The 20,730-nt window shown below is 40.9% G+C and overlaps 1 protein-coding gene across 7 annotated transcripts in view; it reads left to right on the plus strand.

The window, feature by feature from the left end:
- Positions 1 to 766: 766 nt before the first annotated feature.
- Positions 767 to 20,730, plus strand: part of arhgef28a (Rho guanine nucleotide exchange factor (GEF) 28a) — a 30,783-nt gene continuing 10,819 nt past the window's right edge. Inside the window, exons 1-27 of one of the 7 annotated variants that reach the window (XM_016669898.1) lie at positions 767 to 1,297; positions 2,658 to 2,730; positions 6,767 to 6,876; positions 6,950 to 7,191; positions 7,290 to 7,464; positions 7,570 to 7,675; positions 8,072 to 8,167; positions 9,055 to 9,097; positions 9,874 to 9,975; positions 10,541 to 10,664; positions 11,739 to 11,874; positions 11,947 to 12,002; positions 12,090 to 12,150; positions 12,271 to 12,406; positions 12,492 to 12,607; positions 13,633 to 13,779; positions 14,088 to 14,338; positions 14,405 to 14,530; positions 14,616 to 14,733; positions 14,837 to 15,085; positions 15,196 to 15,272; positions 15,357 to 15,535; positions 16,222 to 16,313; positions 16,422 to 16,607; positions 17,520 to 17,731; positions 18,357 to 18,404; positions 20,079 to 20,597. In XM_016669898.1, the coding sequence (XP_016525384.1) occupies positions 1,286 to 1,297; positions 2,658 to 2,730; positions 6,767 to 6,876; positions 6,950 to 7,191; positions 7,290 to 7,464; positions 7,570 to 7,675; positions 8,072 to 8,167; positions 9,055 to 9,097; positions 9,874 to 9,975; positions 10,541 to 10,664; positions 11,739 to 11,874; positions 11,947 to 12,002; positions 12,090 to 12,150; positions 12,271 to 12,406; positions 12,492 to 12,607; positions 13,633 to 13,779; positions 14,088 to 14,338; positions 14,405 to 14,530; positions 14,616 to 14,733; positions 14,837 to 15,085; positions 15,196 to 15,272; positions 15,357 to 15,535; positions 16,222 to 16,313; positions 16,422 to 16,607; positions 17,520 to 17,731; positions 18,357 to 18,404; positions 20,079 to 20,597 (3,792 nt within the window). In that variant the 5' untranslated portion in view covers positions 767 to 1,285. The remainder of the gene's footprint in view (positions 1,298 to 2,657; positions 2,731 to 6,766; positions 6,877 to 6,949; positions 7,192 to 7,289; positions 7,465 to 7,569; positions 7,676 to 8,071; positions 8,168 to 9,054; positions 9,098 to 9,873; positions 9,976 to 10,540; positions 10,665 to 11,738; positions 11,875 to 11,946; positions 12,003 to 12,089; positions 12,151 to 12,270; positions 12,407 to 12,491; positions 12,608 to 13,632; positions 13,780 to 14,087; positions 14,339 to 14,404; positions 14,531 to 14,615; positions 14,734 to 14,836; positions 15,086 to 15,195; positions 15,273 to 15,356; positions 15,536 to 16,221; positions 16,314 to 16,421; positions 16,608 to 17,519; positions 17,732 to 18,356; positions 18,405 to 20,078; positions 20,598 to 20,730) is intronic. The other 6 variants (XM_007548869.2, XM_007548870.2, XM_016669899.1 and 3 more) reach the window with 6 other exon arrangements.

Consider the following 20,730-nt stretch of genomic DNA (forward strand, 5'->3'; position numbering starts at 1 on the left):
TTACCATGACAAGAGACAATAAATGTTAAATGATACAATAAATGTCCTCACCCTCTGGGGTATGCTGTCTTGTTTTTACATCTTGTATTTAACTGAAGTTTGAATTCAGGTCAACTCACAGAAGAGACTGTTGAAATAAAATCAAGGTTCTGAAAATATTTGTAAAAGAGAGAAAAATGGAAATTGGAAAAAATCCAAGATTTACTCAGCTGTAATTCTTACATTCCTGACCCATTGGAGTCTAACGTGTGTCTGGATGGATATAGCATCTAACAGTATAACTCTAGACTCACACTCACACTGGCGTTCATTCATTTTTAAAGCGGTTTATCGGCGTCACTCTCCTGCGTTTTAAGGTTCTGTGATTTGTGTATGTTCGCTTTCCCCTCGTAACTCCGTGCAGACCCTGGGAGACGGCGCTGTCGCTCCGACTAAATGAGTATTTCTCTTGTTCCAACCTAATAATCAGAGGACTCTAGATTAGCAGCAATAATTATCAGCTTAAGAACTCGTGTTTCCCACCGTCCCGTTCAGACGGCTGGCGATGGGAAGCCTCTGCGCGGGTATGTGAGCGCGCAGGCTTCACCGCAGAGCTGTAGGAAGCGAACCACCACAGATTCACTTGTGCAAACACCGGGATCGTCGAACATCCATCACTAGCAGCCTGCAGAAACTAGGAAAAAAAAAAAAAAACACTTTTAACAAATGCCATAAAAGGAGACGCCCCTGTGCAGCGTAAGACAGAAAATGAGTCGATTGTTTCTGTTTTATCCAAACCCCACCTCCTTCCTCGCGTGACATGCTCAGGCTGGTTTGGAAACCCACGCAGAGAAAGATTTTGATCAGTTCTTTTTATTTTTTTTTTCCTTTTTTATATCTGTCAGTGGCTAGATCTCCCCCCGTAACTTGGAGCCACTCTTTCTGGTTACCATAGAGACGGCAGATGGTGGTATCGACTCATGAAGGCAGGCAGGAAGTGTACTTCAGTATTGACCTTAACCCTGTCCCGACTTCTGCAGTCGTCCATTAATTCTCTTGAAATAACAACTTCTCAGCAGGGAGTGTGTGTTCTTTCTCAGGTCCAGCCGCAGCGGACGGACAAAACATCCCATTTGTTTCTTTTGGATTTGTGGACTGAAGAGTTAGGAGAGAGCCTGATCTCGTTCTTTCCACACGACTCGCTTTGTTTATTTTTAAGTGGTGGTGTTTTATTCAACACCTTTTGTTTAATGCTTTCTGTTTTGGCACAGGTGGGACCAAGGAGCTTCATGTCGATGGGAAAGAGATGGTGGACAATGTGAGTATTCTTACAGAAACAAAATGTCTCAACATTTTGCTCTTATAGTGTCTTGCAAGAACTTTTTTTTTCTCACAACTGTTCCTTATTACAACAATTACACTTAAATCATTCATGGTTTTGAAAGTTTTTACAAATAAAAGTCAGAAAAGTAGTCCATTCTTCAATGCAAGATTTCTGAAAGCCAGTCATGTCTTCTGAAAGCATCAGTGAATGTCAGGCTTCATTCTTACCAATGATTCTTGCTTGGATTTAGGTGTGGACTTTGACTAGGTCATTCTGAAACTGCAATATGCTATTCTCTAAATGATTTGTTTGCAACCTTCCTAAGTGACTCCTTGAACATAATAACTTGGGCCAAAAATGATAAAGAACCAACCAACTGATGATTTTAAATACAGTTACAATAATAAATGCAGGTCTCAGAAGTTTTTCAATTTTTTCGATGCAGTAATTGAATTAAACTCCCCACAACAGAATGACACTAAAAGCACCAGCTTTATTCTTTTATTTCTATTTTTCTTGTATTTTGTCTAGAAACTATAAATATTCTTTGCATCATTTTCTACAGAAGAAATTGTGTGCTTTTTTTGGGGCAAAAGTTTTAAGTTTTTCTTCACTTTAAAGTCCCAAAATTGAAGTAAATGATGTTTCTTTTAGAAGAGGTAGATATTTATAAAAAAAAAATGTTAGCTGTCTTTTGCCAAGGTCATGTAGCCTTAGCGGCTCTAAGCTGGTTTTATTCAGCTGAACTGTGTCAAAACTAGTCCTAAATCGATAACTATATATACATCGCCATAGAAACGTGATCAGTATCAATAAATAATACGTCTGATAGAGTGAACTCCACCCAGAACCACACAGCATTCTGGAGGGTGTAGGCAGAGGAAAGGCTTTAGCTGCTCAACCTCCAATGATGTTGGTGGTATCGACTCGTTCAGTCTTTTGGTTACCTAGCAACAACCTGTTGAGTGGGTTGCACAGCAACAGTTTCAGGTTTCACCAGCGTTCCTCATAACTGCTTATAATTAAACAGCAACAGAGTTTTTCAGCGTTGTCTGGTGATGCGTTTAGGGGCTTGGGTGATGTTGGCTTCCCCGCATCACTTAAAGTTTTGGACGTTGGCCACCAAAGTGTCAGAGTAGAACAGGGTGAATATGAACACGGTACCACAATGTTTATTTGTTGAAAGTTTTAGAAAATCCTGAACTATTATGCAACACTTTGTTTTGGTTTGTACGCTGTTTGAGGTTGTAATGTAGCAAAAAATATATAAAAAAATGGCACATACTTGCCCTGGACAGTGCATTTAATTTTTTTTATGTCTTCTGTGTGCCTTTGTGTTCCTTCCTTTTTTAAGGTTTTTGACGATCCGACGACGTTGTTTTTAATCGACACCGATAGCGAAGAGGAAAACTCGCCGTCGCTTCCTGGTAATTCTTCCCCCTTCTACTCCTGATTTAGATGTATTCATCCCACTCCCTGAGCTTCTTCCATTTTACCACAACAACCTAATATTCCCATCTCTGTCTGAAATGACAAACAGCTAAGCCCTAAAAGAACACAACAAAATTTTTGTGGCTGCAGAGAACAGCGGGGGTGTAGGAACAGTACACCATCACCGGCTGGAATCCTTTTTTTATTTTAGGACTGGCGCGATGCGCAACCGGTCTTCTGTTTTGAATCACATCACTGGAAATCAATACAGTTACTATTTCACAGCCACAGAGAGGGATGCGCTCCTGCCTGACCTCCAGTGGTTTGTGGATCTGGAAGCCCGTTCTGGTCGTGTCCAGCCACAACTCCACAACTAGTCCTTTTCCAGAGTCCAGGAATCTGCCCCATCACCGGGACAAAGATGGGAATGGGGTCAGGTTCGTTCCACTCAGAATCAGTCTGACCTGGGTGTCTCGTCCTCTCTTCCCCCTCTGTGTTCCCCCCAGAGTTGTCACCCTGCCATCCCCCTCCCCCAGCTTCCCCGATTAGACGGAAGAGCTGTCAGTACGAAGGAACGAGAGTTGGAATGTTAATAAGCTAAAGTGCTTATAAAGCGTCAGAGTTTAGACAACATGCTTACTTTAAGATAATGTTTTTTCTTTTTTTTTCTTTTGAGTTAAAATCCCTTTGTGTCATCCAAATGCTTTAGTTATTGCATCTACGTGAGGCGGCCAGAGTTATTGTTTCTTTCCAAATCTGCTAGGATGATCATAATAGTTCCTCCGGTTTCGCCGACATAACTCAGCGCCTGTCGGTTATTGTTGGAGCGAAGCGCCGTGACGTTCTGTCTACCAGCAGAGACCAATCTGTCACCAGCCCTCGGGTCGGACGGAGGGAAGATTTTCATGTCTCTGCTTGTGGTTGTATTTAAACACAAAAGCAGGAGGATAAAGACGCAGTGCTTTCCAAACCTTCCCCACGTTTTCTCATGCTGCAAGCGAAAGACATTGCATGCATGTTGGGATGTTACGTGAAAGATTCAGGATTCTGAAGTTTTTATTTTTTGTGTCCAGGGAAACGGCACGCTGTGTAAGAAACACAGAGCCTGTGATCTTGGCAGATTCACCTGTGTGATTTAAAGGGACACAGTGATCCGTAATGTGGGGTTGGGGGGGGACTCCCAGGTTAATTGTGGAGCTTTGATGTTTTTTCAACATCAAACAGCTGCATTTAAAGTTAAAGATACCCAGATATCATCTGCTGCTGAAAATGTTTATTTTTGATGAGCAGTCTAAATCTTCAACTCATAAAATCAAGTCAACACCTTGACACCTTGTCAAGTGATAATATACATCATTTCAACAGTTTTCTCAAAATCCACACAAAATCACTCATGTCTAAGTTTTTTTTCTTCATTAAAACAGCAGAACTAGTTAAGAATTTGTTCTTTTTGTAAATTAAAAACTCTACAGATATGAACTTAAATGTCATACTTTCAGTATGAGATGATCCAGAATAGCTTAGTCATTGTGTTCCTATTTGCAGGGATAATCAAGATGATTTTTTTTTATTGTGTCATTTTGTTTCTGAACCAAAGTCCTTGAGCTTAAACATGCCTGACTTTATTGTTTATTTCTAAAGGACTATTGGAGTCGGCACATCCAGCTATAAAGAGCCATTAGACGCCCGTCTCGTTCGGTTACACAAACATAACTTGCAGACAGAAGCTGTTTCCCTTCTTCTTTACACATTGAAGCTTTTAATGTGTTACAATGGTCCAGTCTAATTGCCAGACTAACTCGTGGTCAGCAGAATACAAATTCACACCGCACTTTTCAGATTTTTACTTGTAGAAATCTGTAAAAAAAAAAAAAAAGAATTAGTTTGCCCTTCACTTCAAAATGATTTGCTTCTTTCTGTTTATTACTTAAAATGTTGCTCCAACCCTTCTCAGTTTGTAGAACGGATTTAAAGGAGTGCCACGCTGCTTTGCAAATGGGAGAAGTTAAGGACAGGCCTGGATCTAAAACATCTGCCCCAGCGTGTTTAAACTCCAGTGTCTTCACTGTGTGAGAGAAGCAAAGAGGAAATGCCTCTGAGATGCCCAGGATTTCCTTTACATTAGTGCAGCCTTGGCTGGTTCAGACATCAAAGACTGGGTGGAAAGCGCACTCATCAAACGGGGCAATTTTCCACGCTGTTATTCTGCCACTCCTGCTGATATGCTGCAGCACACGTACTTACAGATTGCACAAGTACTGCTCTGCTCAGTCACAGACATGCGTGGAGCCTCTTTAACATTGTTCTGAGCTGGAAAATTGTGTCTGCGCGTTATTTTGACGGTTAGGATTTCATGTGCAAAACATGAAATAGCCTTGGAGATGCAGTTTGTTGCGTGTTTAATCATTTACCCATTGCTTATTTTAATAAAATGATGTCGGCTCGCCGATGTTTTTCTACATGAGTCACAGGAAAGAAGGAGTGTAGGAAGTCCATTTTTACCAGTTTCTGAAATGGATAGTTCTACTGGAAATCAGGCAGGAAGTTTTTTTTTTCTTTTTTTCCCCTCCCACTCCACTGAATTTATTTTTTTCCACTGCTTGAGTCTTGTTCTGGCCAGGTCTCCACCAGCTCTTTGTGATTGGTTTTAAAACCAAACATTTGATATAGTATTTTTAAAAATAATCTTCTCTCTCAATTTGCAAATCTATAGATGATGATAGGAGTTCAGTAACCTAAATTATTCCTTCAAGGCTTCCACAGGTTTACAACATTTCCAGGGTACTTATGAAATTCTGATGTTTTTCATTACTTATGCTTCCTGGTTTGACATAACTGTCATGTCCAAAAATATTATGTAATCTTTATTTATTCAGACAATAATTTTTTTAAAGAAGGAATATATTATCCCCAGTTATTTCTTTGACAATTGCTGCGAGAAAAAAATGTTAATTCAATTTTTATGTTTTTTTTTTTTAGAAGAGGTTTTAATTTTTTTATTTTTATTGAGAAAATTTTACATTTTCTCAGTGGGGAAACTCGGCAGCAAAGTAACCTAAAAATTGATGCACACACATTCTCGCAAGCTAAAATATAAACAAAAAATAAGAGACTTTACACTACGGACAAATGTACAACATTTAAAAAGAAAAAATACTGTAAGCCTACAGTTATCGAAAATAGCTCAGCTGCCTTGGATTCAGAGAAACTAATTTAAAAAAAATGTGCTTGTAATATAATGTAATATGCTGACGTTTATCACTTTTATCGCTCTACGCACATCATTGCAGCGAGAGAGGCCAGCCGTTGGCTTGTCAAGATTTAAGACCTGACCGTTTTATATTAGAAGAGTGAGCACAAACATTAAGCAGATGTATCACAGCAAAAGGGCCCTGACTCCGAGAACGTCAATGCAATCCACCTTATTTTTCACCAAACACATGGGGCCTGTCGGCGAGGATGATGTGTAGAGGTTTTTTACAAAAACAATCCTTTAAAGGTCAAACAGGAGTAGGTATGCAGCAGCTCATCATATTTTCCTTTCTTCTCTCTAAGCCTCGACATTCGTGCAAAGAGAGAGTGATGCACTGTGGCTTGAAAAAAGCAGGGAAAAAGAAAAAAAGAAAATCCTGAACCAGAATAAAGCATGGGGTAACACGAGTCAGGAGAAAGTAGATATATCTTAATAGTCCAGCACTGTGATATGTTGATAATCGGTTCTCTAAGTTTGGCATTTCTGTGTGTGCTAGAAACTTTTTTTTCTTCCGGATTACTTGTCGTATTACTTTGGATTACTCTGGAAGCTGCGGTCTCTAAGCAGACATCCACGTATCTGGCTAAGGTCTTGATGAATTGTTAGAATTTTAAAGTAATTTCTCACCAGGCAGTCTGGTAATAAATCCTTCAGCGCTACAAAAACAACGATCTGGCACTGCTGGATTAAATAAAAAAAAACGACCGAGCAAATATATGGAGAAGATTTAACAGACCACACTGGGAAGCGTAATGAGATTTTTGCTGTGTTTGTCTTAGTAAATGGGCACCGCAGACGGGACAGAGAAGTTCAGAACCAGTTCAGCCAGCGGGCTTCGGACCCTTTACTCTCCATCGTCAACGACTCGGATCGCACCCAGCAGACTCAGGTTGTACATTTTCTTTTTCAGTTAATCCTATCCTCAACTTTTTTTTTTTTAACATTTCTGTTCTTAACTTCAGGCTTGTGAAGAGGACGTTAAGGTAAGAATAGATGACGTGACGCATGACAGCACGGGGACTGACGGCGGCTTGTGGGACCCCGACGATCTTCTCGCGACCGACACCCCTCCGCCTCAGCGCCGCCGTGAAGACCTCCTCCCTGGGTCCGTCTCTCTCTCACCAGTCGATCGGGCCCTCACCAGGCTGAGCCGTCGGCCCTTCACGGAGCCAAGCAGCCCGCCGTTGGAAACCTGTGACATCAGGTGTTACATTTTCCTTTGTTGTAGTCTCTCTGTGCCAGTGTTCCTGTTGTCATGACTTATTTATGATGTTTTTATTTCCCCCCGCTGCCGCCGCCCAGCCTGGTGGCCCTGGAGGTGGACAGTGAGGAAGAAGCTCCGGGGCCAAAGTCTCTGCTTTCCCGGCTGTTTTCAGACGTTGGCAGAAGCGAAGACAAAAAGGAAACTCCGCGTCCAGCTCCCGATCTCACTTGCACTCGGAGCCAGTCGGCCTCGGCGTGCGAACCCATCTCCAAAGTAAAATTAGCAGTCGCACTTTGACAAACATTTTTTTTTCACACCTGTTATGTATTTATTTATTTATTTATTTATTTATTTATTTTTACCTCATTTTGTTTTTAGGACTTGAGTGAGGACGGCGTTCGACTTCGCTCCTATTCCTACTCGTACTCCAAGTTCTGTCCAAGTCGAAACCCCAGGGAGAACCACACACCAGAAGGTAGCCCCGGTCGGTAAACCTCAGTCCGCTTAACACCCAGAGCATTTCAGTCTAACACACCACTAATTTTCTTGACATTTTCTTCCACTAATGGAATAATCTGACACGTTGTGTTAATTTGTGAGCTACAGTCTTAACACTAATATAAAGTACAGTCATGTTCGCGTAGTTGTTGGACAGTGCAGCTTGACGGGGTTTGAAAATATCCATACTTGACGTTATTTAGCTTCAAAATGCAGCACATTTTCTGAAAAGAAATATAAATTTTTCACCCTATTTGTCAAATAACACAAACCCTGCTGCATATCTCTCTGCTGGAACCTGACTGTACTGTTCACGCTGATAGTTTGCACCCTCGTCCTGTAGTGGTTGTGTTAGCCGCCTTCTGTCCACTGTGCCCTGTAGATGGCGTTCTCCACAGCGTCAGCCACAGCCGATCTCTCCTTCAGGCGCTCTCTCTGTCTAAATCCACCCTGTCTCTGTCTCTGCTCCACCCAGGCAGTAAGTACTGGACGCCTGCAGCCACCGCACCACACCCTGCACTTCACTGAGAGCACTTCTACTTGTGTGTGTGTGTGTGTGCGTGCGTGTGTGTGTAAGTGAGGCAGAGTGTTTGGGAAAGCAAGGATACAACATCTGAAGATGGAAAATTATGAAAATAAGAATTTACATTTCTAGCTAGCAGAACTGTGTGATTATTATTTTTTTTTACTTTTGGGCTTCCTGTCTCATTTTATGTCATTCTTATGTCTGAAATGTTAAAATCTGCAAAACAAACTTATTTAGATGGTGGAAAGAAGGAGAATTAGGCGACAGTCTAGACAATATTTTCTTTAACGTTTTAAAAAGACATGAATTTAGCTCCATTAATAAGAACTATTATTTAAAAGTGAGTTTGTCGATTTTTTATTTCTGTGAATAGCTTTATTCCTACTTTCAGTTAATCCTAATCTTAAAAAAAAACTTAGAATTTAAAAAGTGCCTCTTTTTAATTTAAATGACAGTCTGACATGAAAATAAATGCATATGAGTAAAAGCTCCTTTTAAAAGTGTTAGATGAATTGAAATTCATGACGTACTTTGTCATAGTTTTTATGATATTTTCTTGTAATCTGGGAGGATTCATGATAAAATCGAGCTTCTGCTTTAACATTTATTGTTCCTGTTTTGATGAAGTTGTCATTTATCAGCATCTCAGATCAGTTTTTAGAACGCATGAAGAAGTTCAGACAGTTTGTTTGCCTTCGTCACAAACACTCATGATTTTCAAATCTCGTTAAAGACTGAAAGTTATTGAGGCTTTATTTTTACTATTGATGTTTTTGCAGCTTTCCTTTTTGTTTTCCATCAAAGACTTTATCAGCTTCTCTTGTTGTATCTCTCCACAGAACAAAGAGCCTCCAGCATTTCAGAGCAGCCCAATGATAAAAGGTATTAATTTTATATAACGGACTCTTATTTTTTTTTTCTTTGCAGTTTCAATTGATATCTTAGTATATCTTGAATTTATTTATTTATTTTTTTTACATTCTGTCACATTACAACCACGCATATACATGTATTTTATTGGGTTTGCATGTGATAGACCAAAACAAAGCAGAGCATAGTTGTCAAGTAGAAGGAATATTTATTTAGTTAAAAAAAAAAAACTTAGCAAGACTTGGCAAACTCGCTCATCCTTGTCTGTTTTCAAATGGATTTCATAGAAGTTCTGGTTGTATGTTTTGGGTCATTATCACCCAAATGATAACAGGTGAACTTCTGCCTCAGATATTTTGCAGCCTCTCATAGGTTTTTGTCAAAGATTACCCTATATTTACTGATATTTAACTCCTTCCTCATTCCCTTCAGCTGTGGTCCTAAAGCATGATGCTGCCGAGACTTTTCTTAAAGGAGCGGATGGTTTAACTTGTGGCTTCTGGCTAAAATAAAACCAGAAGCCACTTTATGATGAATATAAAGTATTAATTGCTAATACTTTATATTCACTTCATCATTTGGCTCCTGTTCCAACACAAGCAAAGTCAAATATTTCACTGACATCCATTTTCTCCCTGATAACTACTTAGTCTTAGAGGAAGATATAAGACCGGCTGCAAATCGCAGAGATAAACTTTAATATTTTACAAGCAGTGTATGTATGATGTCTTTTTATTTCTATGGCTTCACAAAGCTTCAGTGTGTGTGTGTGTCCGTGTGTTTTCCAGAGAGGTTAGGTTCCGTAAGCGGGCCCAGTCCGCTGACGACGAGGGCAGCGCTGAGCTGGCAGAGTCGCTGCAGCATCTCACCCTGTCTGAGTTTCTCAAAGAGTATGTGTACGGGACCGACCTCTGTTGACCTCTCCCTGACTGTCCCGCAGATGGACATACTAACCCAAAACAAAACTGGTAGCTCCTTCCCCATCTGGCTCCCAACAGCGCTAGAGCAACTTGAGCCCCCACTGACTGTAGCATGCACAGGTGTCTTAGTCCGTCTCGGATGTTTTTAGCCTTTAGCTCTGCTTCTAACTCTTACTCGTTCTCACGTCACAGCAGTGCAGAAGCGGAACACAGTTTTCTTACGTTTTACTTACTAACAAAAAGAATTCTTGAGATGTTTTCATGTCGTTGCTTTGACTATCTGGGAATGCCGTGCTCCGAAACACATCCGATTTGAGAATGAACCTTTGCACCTTAAACTAACCGGATACTTTTCATTTACCTGGAGATTTATCTCAAAACCAGCTTTTGTTCTGCTTGACTTGGTTGTTTTCTTTACCTCCCAAGAAAAACAAGAAGAAGAAGAAAAAAAAGTGACAATTTTGAGTCTGCCTTATGAAAATCATCCACTCTGTATCTGGAGTTATAAAACTTTGGGACCTTTTTTTTTGTGCAGGATTGAAGAAGAGGAGTTGGAGAAGTGCAACATTCCTACCAAGGCAGAGTCAGAGAAGTATAGAGTCACTCGCACATTCAGCTTTCTGAAGAACAGGATGTCCAGCACACGCAACAAGAGCAAGGTAAGCCCAACTGCAGATTTCCAACTAGGGATGCATATTGGAGCAGCATCAATGTTGTCCTTAGTGCTTGGTTTTTGTCGCTGTTGAGAAAAACAGGTCAGACTGCAGTACCTGGAACTAAGCAGAGGCAATAATAGAATGACTTACTACTTTTAGCTGTTGTTATAAGAATCATGGTTTATTATGATATCAATAAACTGGGTGCAAACTCCCAAACCAGACGTCATGGTTCGGATTGTTAATTTTGCTGCTTGAAATTTCTTCCCCACACTTGGTTCCATGTGATCATCAATAAATATTAACTGATTTGAAACATTACAAAATAATTCTGGTTTTGAGTGCTAAAGTTACACTACAAAACAGTGTAACTAATTTATGATGAGGATGTTTATTTTTAGAGCTATTCACTGTACATCCTAATAATTTAAATTTTAAATCCTTTCTTTTCATTTTTAGTTGTTATAATAAATCCCACAGATCCACCTCGAACTCAACCTTACCCATCCTTTCCGTAACCTGATCCTAACTCTGTTATGGAGTGTTTTTGGCTCTGTACTGAATAAAATAAATCCCACCTCTAGTCTCAGTTTTAGTCTCAGTAAAGATGCTGAAGCTTTACAATTCCCGGCTCCACTCTCTGGTATGAACTGTGCAATTGTCTTTTGGCTTTCTGAGAGACTCAACCAGGACACAGTTCTGGGAATAACTCAAGGTCAGAGCGACAGACCAAACATGGTGTCCGGCCTCTTCCCTTTCAATGATTAATCCACGGTTGTTGAGTCAGCACAGGGACTGGAAGCCCTCCCCGATTTCAATCTGTTGTTTACACTTTGGTCTGCTTCCGAGTCCGAGGACTTTTCTTACAGCTTGGAGGGAGGCGGGAATTGCTTTCATGCTTTTTTTTTTTTTTTTTCCCCACACTCAGGCTCGAGGTATATTTAACGTGTGAAATCGAAACTTTAGAAGACATTCTCTGAAGCCAGTCTTTAATGCGTCTGTTACACTGTAGATGTAGGTGTAGTTATCTGAACGGTTTGGCTGTTGACACCTATGTCTCTGGCACGGTTTTCGAAGGGGAAAGGGAAGGACAGAGAAGCCAAGGATAAGCACCTGAACGGCCACCGGTTTGCAACGGGCCCCTGTTTAGGTCCCACGCTGTGTGTGGTGTGTGACAAACCAGCTTCTGGGAAGGACCTTCTGCACTGCTCAGGTGGGTGAAAGGTAAACTCAAACTCCCAGGAGTCACCTGACTGAAATCATCAGTGGCTCGTTCCTCCCTCAGGTTGCACCGCTATTGTCCATAAGAGCTGTAAGGAGTCCGTCCCGCCATGCTTGAAGGTTGGTCCGCTTTTTATTTGGTTCTCTACTTGAAAAATAAAATGGTCTCAATAGAGCTTTAATCAGATTTTCTTATATGTTGCTTAGAAACTACAGGATAGATCTGTGAATACCGTGGAGAAAAGCAAGACGGCGTCTCTTCCACAGAGTAAGATTTTACAGAGTCTAAGTTGAGCATTACAGATTTAACAAAACAATGCAGAAAAAAGTTTGGCATTTGCTGTTTTTTTTAAGTATAATAACTGATCTTTGTCTATTTTCCCCTCAGACTTCACAGTGAGAGACAGTCCATCCCATTCTGTGATCCCCATTTCTGCTCCTCAACCTGTCCTCACCCCAAAGGAGAGGAAGGACACTGGGACGCAGTCATGCTCTTTGCCTGGAAGCTTACCCAACAGTGACAGGTCATTGCGCAGTTGGAGTTTATTACTTAGATTAATGGGATGATAACAGTAATAACACACTCCCGTGTTCCACTTTGTGGTACAGTATGCTCTGCGAGAGTTCAGAGGCAGAATCTGAAGCCCTGAGGCCGAAAAGCCATTCGGAGGAGCTCCTGCCAACTCCGGGCTCCTCTGCCTCTAATGAGTCATCCTTCGGAGACGGTATGAGATCCAGTAAGGCTTCATGTTGAAAATATCCACAAAGCAAAAGAAAAATTAGATATGCATTAGATCTGCGTCGGTCTCTGATCTCCTGCTTTGTAAAGCTTTGCCTGACTAGCGTAAATATTAGTAGATCCAGATTTTTCACTGATCTAAATATTTTGCTCTAGATAATCTGTTAATCATAATCTGTTAACGCTTGGATTTGTTGCCTTCTCTGACCAAAATAATATCAGATTTTTGAGGGTCCATTCAACCTAAAAGTCATTTTTTTCTGGTCAGAACCAATTTCTTTGTACATCTCTAAAAGAAATGCATTTCTTTTAACCCACATAGTCTGACACTCTTCCCTCAAAGTGGTAAATGACTAAAAAAAAAGCAAGTTTACCTCAAAAAAAAGATGTTCAATAATAGATGTTTGGGGAAAAACACAAGAAAATGCAACTTTCAGTCATAATTTTTACTTCAAATGGTTTGAAAGTAAGAGGGAAATTACATTTCCATCCATTTTTCAATAATTATTTTTCTGTGGCTTTTCCAGTTATTCCTGGTGTTGTTGTTTTGAATGTACTATGTATGACCTCTTAATGAAATTTAAGCTTAAGTCAATTTAAATGAACATAAAATTGACATTATAGTATTTGATCTTCAAAAATGTGTTAAGAATCAACATTCTTGATCATCTCACCTCTTTATATCTGATGGTGAAAAATCTTTTGCTTCAGTTCGACATTTCTTTTGAACCGCGTCGAGCACAATTCCTTTTTAATTAGGCTTGGCATCTTCCAAGTTTAGCCTCTTAATTTTTTTTCCTCACAGCCAGCTAACGGTGGATGTCACTGATGAGGATGAAAAAATAAATTAGTCTTTTTAACTGAATTTCTTTGCAGGCTCTTGCTCAAAATCCAAGCAAATGCTGAGAACAAAACATATCAAAGCGGATGTCCGTTTTAAAAGCACAGTGAAGACCGTTTATGTAAAAGAAAAACGATCAGAGTTAATTTTGCACCTTTCTCTCTCCTCAGACTGTGTGGACTCGTACATTCAGACTCACGGCAACATTTTAGCGGATTCTGCTGATTACGATGCCGAGTCGTGGAGTTTGACGGTGGAGCACAAGTTTTGCAAGAGGCAAGACAAGCGGGCCGTCAAGAGGCAGGACGTTATCTACGGTAAGCAAACGTTAAAGGGATGATTTGTTTTCTCATGTGCTGTAATCACATAATTGTTTCAAAAATTGTCAGATTGAGTAACATTTTTGTAAGCAGCATTTCTTTTCCTCTTGACACCACGGGTTGTGAAAGACCAAGATAAAGTTGTGCATAGTTGTGAAGCAGAAGAAAAAAAAGGACAACAGAAAAGTTTTTGCCTTCATCTGTATTAGTCAAATCTCTTTTTTTTTTCTCTTCACAATACAACAATATTTGACTTTGGATTGAAGTTTGTAGCTAGTGCTGATTGAGCGTTTGACCCGACACAGAGCTGATGCAGACTGAGCTCCACCACCTTCAGACTCTGCACATCATGGCTGAGGTTTTCCGGCGAGGCATGAAGGAAGAGGTGCAGCTGGACGCCGAGTCGGTGGAGCGGGTGTTTCCCTGCCTGGACCAGCTGCTCGCCTTCCACCACGCCTTCTTCGCTGCCATGAAGGAGCGGCGTCAGAGCTCCGGGCAGCCCCCGGGTCACAGGAACTACCTGATACAGCAAATCGGTGACATCCTGCTCCGACAGGTTAGCCCTAACTTTACAAGTTATCAATATTTCAGAGTCCAGTGCAATAATGAAACCTGCCTGTAGTTCTCAGAAGAGAATGGAGAAAAAATGAAGCAGGTGTACGGAGAGTTCTGCAGTCATCACAACGAAGCAGTCGCCTTTTTCAAGGATCTCATGCAGCATAATAAGAGATTTCAAAGCTTCATTAAGGTATTTCCTGTCCTAAATGTTATTTAGCATCGTTACAATTTAGTGGAAATAAACACTGTGTAATAAAATCTATTCATTTTTAAAGCAACAAGGTCATAACTCTTTGGTGCGGCGGAGAGAGATCCCAGAATGCATTTTGCTGGTAACTCAAAGGATCACAAAATACCCAGTGCTGCTGGAGAGGATCCTACACTATACTCAAGGTCAGGCAGCTACTGCCCTCTGCTGTTAAATCACAGTCACTGCAGGGACTGAAACAAGCACACCAAAATTGTTGTATCTTTTTTGTCCTTTCTGATCTTCCAGAGCAAACGGAGGAGCATGCCAACCTTTCCAAAGCCCTGACTCACATTCGGGACGTGATAGCGGCCGTAGACGTGAGAGTCAGCGAATACGAGCGCCACCAGAGGCTACAGGAAGTGTGGAACCGCATGGAGAACCGCAGCGCGGCCAAGCTGAAGAGCGGCAAGATCTTCCGCAAGCAGGACATGATGGGTCAAACGCTCAGACACCAGGGCATGCTGCTGTGGAAGACCGCCACTAGTCGCCTTAAGGGTGAGAATATATGATTCCCTGCTGATTGTTGCTTCACAGTTAATGTGATTGAGTTATTATATTGAAATTGATCTTGTGACATTACTTTCTGCTTATGTTGACTGTCCTAGATGTCCTGGCGCTCCTCCTCACAGACGTACTCGTCTTCCTTCAAGAGAAAGACCAGAAATACACATTTGCCGCTGTGGTGAGTGCAGCAAATAAATATCATGGGAGTTACTATCACCTTTGCCCGTATCACTCTAAGGCATTTTCTACACTTTTTCCACAGGACCAAAAGCCTCCTGTCATTGCGCTGCAGAAGTTAATAGTTCGGGAAGTGGCGAACGAGGAGAAAGGGATGTTTTTGATCAGTGCCTCTTCTGCAGGCCCAGAAATGTACGAGGTCCACACTTCATCCAAAGAGGAGCGAAATACCTGGATGAGGCTCATTAGAGAGGCCGTAGAAAGGTTGGTTTGTGTCTGGAGCTTTCAGAGCCACGTGATGCATTAATACGTTTTTGTTACATTTCAACCACGAAATTCAAAGCTTCATGTGACTCCAAGACTGTATGTTTTGTAATTTATTTTGGCATTCACGATTTGTTGTCCGAGTGTCGAAATGTGTGTCTAACACATGTACATTCACAAGCGAAGCTTTAAGACTTTTGTCTTTGAGTTTATTTCAAATGTAATGGACACTAGATAAAAAAGAAAGGGGTGGGAAGTTGTGGAAAAGGTTTAAAGGGAAAAGAGTGAAAAAGAAGCATAGAGAGAACACGAGTAAACACCCTGAAAATCTGCCTCTAAATTTGCAGAAAGAGGAAAACCAATTAAACCAAGACACTACAACAACAAACAGATTCTTATATAATAATAACAGTTATCACTGGAAACATGGTACAAGTTAAACAATATTTAGTGGCAACCGTAGCCCAACTGAGAGTGTATCTGAAAAACACCTGAATCCTAAACACCTTTAGAGACATTAGAATTGTGCAAAACCATAATAAATCACTTCCACTTTACCTTGTGTTGATCTGTCATATAAAATCCAGAAGGAAAAAAATATTTGAACTCGTAGTTGTGACGTGACAAATGTAAAAACGTTTAACTTTACTTCTATATTGTTAGTTGTATTTTATTGTTTGACTCAGCTGCCCTGAGGAGCCGGAAGAATACGCAAGTGAATCAGAAGAGGAGAAGCGAACTGCTGAGGCTCGTTTCCAGAAGATCCTCAAGATACAAGGTAAATTCGTTCCAAGCAGGTGTTGTGTATATTCTGCCGTCGGGAGTTGGGAGGTAGGCATTTTTATTTTTTTTTCTAATCTTTGAAATGCCTGAAACTACGTATCAGAGAGCTTGACGAGTCAAGACCAGCAGATCTGCTCCAGCCTGGAGGAGAAGCTGCAGATCTACACAGAGCTGTCCGCACTCAGCGGGAGGACGGATGGCGCGCTGGTGGAGCCGCGACTGCTGGTGCAGCCTCAGTCAGAGGAGCTGCCACAGGCCGCTGCGCTACTGGCTGCTGCTCTGCAAGAAGGTGGGACATAACAGTATGGCATTTTTAGCCATATTTTATTTATCTGATACATAAAATCTCAGCCTGCTTAGCTGAAATATCACACAACAAATCCATAAAGACAGAGTTTATTTGCAGTACTGAATAATCAAAAAATCTAGGAAATTTGATTGTCAAACTCTAGAACAATATTGAAAAATTAAAATTATTTCATTTACTTTTCAGAGTGAGTTTTCGGACGGTATTGTGTTTTCTAAAAGATTAAAAAAGTAGATTCATAAAAAAATAAAACTATTTCAGACGCTGCTGTGTATTTCTATATAATCCTACGAATTCAAAATAAGAGAGGAACAATTTTACTGTTTTGGAGACTTTTACCTTTAACACTTTTGATTTGCATTCACTTTTTGACACATAAAAGAGAAAAAAATATGCTGCAGGATTATTAAAGAGGTCGTAGTGTTAAATGTAACAGAAATTAAGGAATTGAAAGATTATTCCTATTTCTGTATTAAAGCACACTCCTTAATATTTATCAGGTTTGTATTTGACTTGAAAATAGTGCATCAGGGTACATGCTGTAGACTAAAAATGCTGGGAGTTCTGACTACTGATGTGTTCAATGAGCAAAAAAAAAAAGTTATTTTTTTACATGTTTGACCTGCCAATTAGGGACAATGAAAGATAAACTAGCTGGTTCCAATCTTTGGTTGTGTGATTAATGAATCTCAAGTCCTGATTTGATAAAGTGTTGCAGATTGGAAATAGAGACGATCTATATTTTTGACTAAAATGTTAAAAAACCCAAAAACTACTCTCTTAAAATATTAACATGCTTGTATTATACTTTGTTTTCCATTGTGTGCTGCTCTTGCTCAGGATCGTTCTCTTTTATTTCAGCCACGTGGTTTTTTTTTTACGTTTGCTTTCCAGCTGAGAACCTCAAAGCCGCGCTGTCGTCCAAGGCCTGCTCTCTGTCGAGTCACAGCCAGGACTCGGACTCGGTGTTTCCCATCAGCCCCACCGCTCTGTCCGATCCCTCATCCGACACTTCTGAGGAAAACGGGGGAAACCGGAGCGACACTTTTGACCTGCAGCCTCCATCTGACTCGCAGAAAAAACACCAGAGTACAGTTGACTCTGAGGTAGAAATTCATTTCTTTTCCTGGTTGTTTTCCTAGTTTTATGCAGTAAATTGTTAATCCACCCATTACTGCTGTGGTTCAGGTAAGGTGGGGCTGCAGAGGTAACGGCCTCTCTCAGGTTCTTGTTCTTTTTTTTCACCCTATTTACAGATATCAGCCTGGTGTTCCTTTAATAATTGATCACTGTCTGTTAGAATTACATTTCAATCTTAATGTTGTGAATTATTGATAGACTCGTAATAAAGGGAAGTCCATTTAGCTCTTAAAGATCCTGCGGCATTAAAAATGGATATGGAGGCTTGTTCCAAAGCCGTTAGTGCGTTTGTGCTGCTCTCTGCACCCTTTATGACCTGTGAGCTAAATTACACCGATAAGAATGAGTTGTTTTCTTGTCGACTCCTGTCAGGTAATGGGGGCTCCTGAATGATGCTGTAGGGACGGATTTTGCCTGGAGGGGGCGCAATTGCTGCATGAATCTACTCTTACCATGATTGAAATGCATTTTGAAGTCCCCATGCAGCTTCTTATTTTGAATAATTTTGACACTGATGTTAAATATTGCATTAAAAAACATGATTGATTTGTTGACCTGGATTGTTATTTGATTGTTTTTTTTCTTCAACAGGCTGCTGACAGTGTCCAAACCTTGACTCAGTTACTCTACAGTTTGCAGGTAAGAGCAGAACAAGAAGTAGTGCATGTTTGTAAAATGGAATCAGATTTTTTTGTGATTTCTACTCATTTTGCAGATAGATACTCATGTTTTTATTTGTAGTCTTGCCACAGTTTTATGTCTAAACTTTAACTGTACCATAAAAACTCAATCTTATTTTGTTCATCTAAAAAACAAAAAAACAAAACTGTAGCTCAGGCTCAATCTTTAAGTCCAGTGTCAAATTCATGCTCTTTTCATTCTTTCAAGAGATAAAGAGCATTTTTATTTGTTGTAAAAAGAATCCCAGAAAACCTTGTTGAAGTCGAAACAATATATATATATTTGCAAGCTACACCTTCTTTGGTAGATTCTGACTTTACTCATCTATGTTTAGCTACCACACAGATATATTTGTTTGCAGAAGAGACCCAAAGCCGCAGGTTTGACAAACAGAGCAACAGCGCTGTGTTTGACTGTTTGAAGCCAAAGGAAGCAAGCAACAGGAGCTCTTCCCCCAAATGATTATTATTATTTTTTGCTCAGAAACACAGGAGGGTCTTTTGTTTGGCAATGCACACACTCCTCACTCGCTATAAAATGTAAATTTATGTAGAGAGGGTGTGTGTGTTTGTATTTGCATTTGGTTTGTGTGTGTATGTGTGTGTGTGTGTGCGTTCCTGTTTGGATTTAGGGGTTTTGATCACAATGTGATTTTCATATTCAAAGTTTTGTTTTCCCTCATGTGTCTGAAACCAAAACCAGTGATTTTATCAGTAAAGTGGATGCAAGGGGGGAAAAAAACTAGGTCACCAGTTGAACCTGATTATAATTTCCATTTTAATTTGACATTCAAATCACCTGCAACAAGGATGCACATGAGCAGGGATGTGCACAGATAGACATAAGGAGGTGATAGAGTGCCTGCCCTTTTTACACTGAAAAAGAAAAAAAGTGCCCCTCTAAAATCTTTTTTTTTAATTTTTTATTATATAGCATGTGGCAGAACAAAATGAACATTTTCTGTTTTGTTTTTGCTAGGCCTGTCGCAGTAAGCAATAAATCAATTAACCACAGGATAAATTAAAATCAGCTCAGTAATTTCCATTTGCATTATGTATTGTTTTTTTCTTTTCTCTCTCCTTCTCTTGCAAAAACTGCATGACAAAACGCTTTTGTCTCAACTAGCCACTTTTTGTGAAGGACAGAGAGACTTCATAATTTATTTTATTTTGTTTACTTTTTTATATTCAACATGTCTTACAGTTGAAGTATTAAATGTTCATTAGAATTTAACGTTCATTGATTCTTGAGTCATTATGCCTTAGCTATTATATTAACTGAAAATGGTCTCAAAACACGATGCTATTGTGGTGCGGGGGTTAAGCACAACCCACATAAGGAGACCTTAGTCCTAGACGCTGATGTCACAAGTTTGAATCCCGGCCTGGTGACTTTTGCTGCATGTCTTCCTCCCTTTCTCATTACCCAATTTTGTGTCCGTTCACTCATCTAAAGGCCACTAGAGCCAATGAAACCTTTAAAAAAACAACAAAAATATTATTTTTTATCACAATAACTTTTGGACAATTTATCGTCTGGCAAAATTTGTTATCGTGACCGGACTAAATACACCTCAAAATGTCTGAATAAATCTTCATGGTGAGGTTAACCACTATTTCTTGTTGACGCCAGGCTGCCTTAACCATTCAGGACACTTGCTACGAGGTCCAGAAGCTCCTCCTGCAAGCTAGCGAGCTGGCCTCGCCCCGCGGTCCCTGCCTGCACCTCCACGGCCTCCGCGCCAACTCGCTGCAGGAGCAGGAGAAGCAGCGCAACCTGGAGAAGCGCAAGGAGGAGGTGGCGGCGGCCCAGCGGCTCCGGGAGCAGCTGCGCCAGGAGAGGGACCGCTGGGAGCGAGAGTGCCAGGCCAAGGAGAGCCAGCAGGTGGAGCAGGAGAGCCGGCTGGAGGAGAGGGAGAGTAAGTGCCTGCAGGCTGCGCAGAAGCTGAGGCAGGACAGGGAGGAGCTGGACGAGCAACTGGAGGAGTACCAGCAGAGCCTGGAGCGGCTCCGGGAGGGGCAGAGGAGCGTGGAGAGGGAGCGCGAGCGTCTGGAGGACCAGCAGAAGCTGCTGCAGGCCTGGACGCACGGGCGGCAGAGCAGCCTGCCCGCCGTGATACCACACATGGTCATCCCTCTGGATGTGCATCAGGTAAGGAGTCCAACCTCCAACCGGCATTCCTCTGAAAGAAACGCTCGACCCTTTGAGGAGAAGAACCAAAAATGAACCAAAACCAATATTTATGACGGCTGACATCATTTTGCCGGTATTTTCAGTGTTACAA

Source organism: Poecilia formosa, unplaced genomic scaffold (assembly GCF_000485575.1).
Source record: "Poecilia formosa unplaced genomic scaffold, Poecilia_formosa-5.1.2 Scaffold28, whole genome shotgun sequence".
In the NCBI taxonomy this organism is placed as follows: Eukaryota; Metazoa; Chordata; class Actinopteri; order Cyprinodontiformes; family Poeciliidae; genus Poecilia; species Poecilia formosa.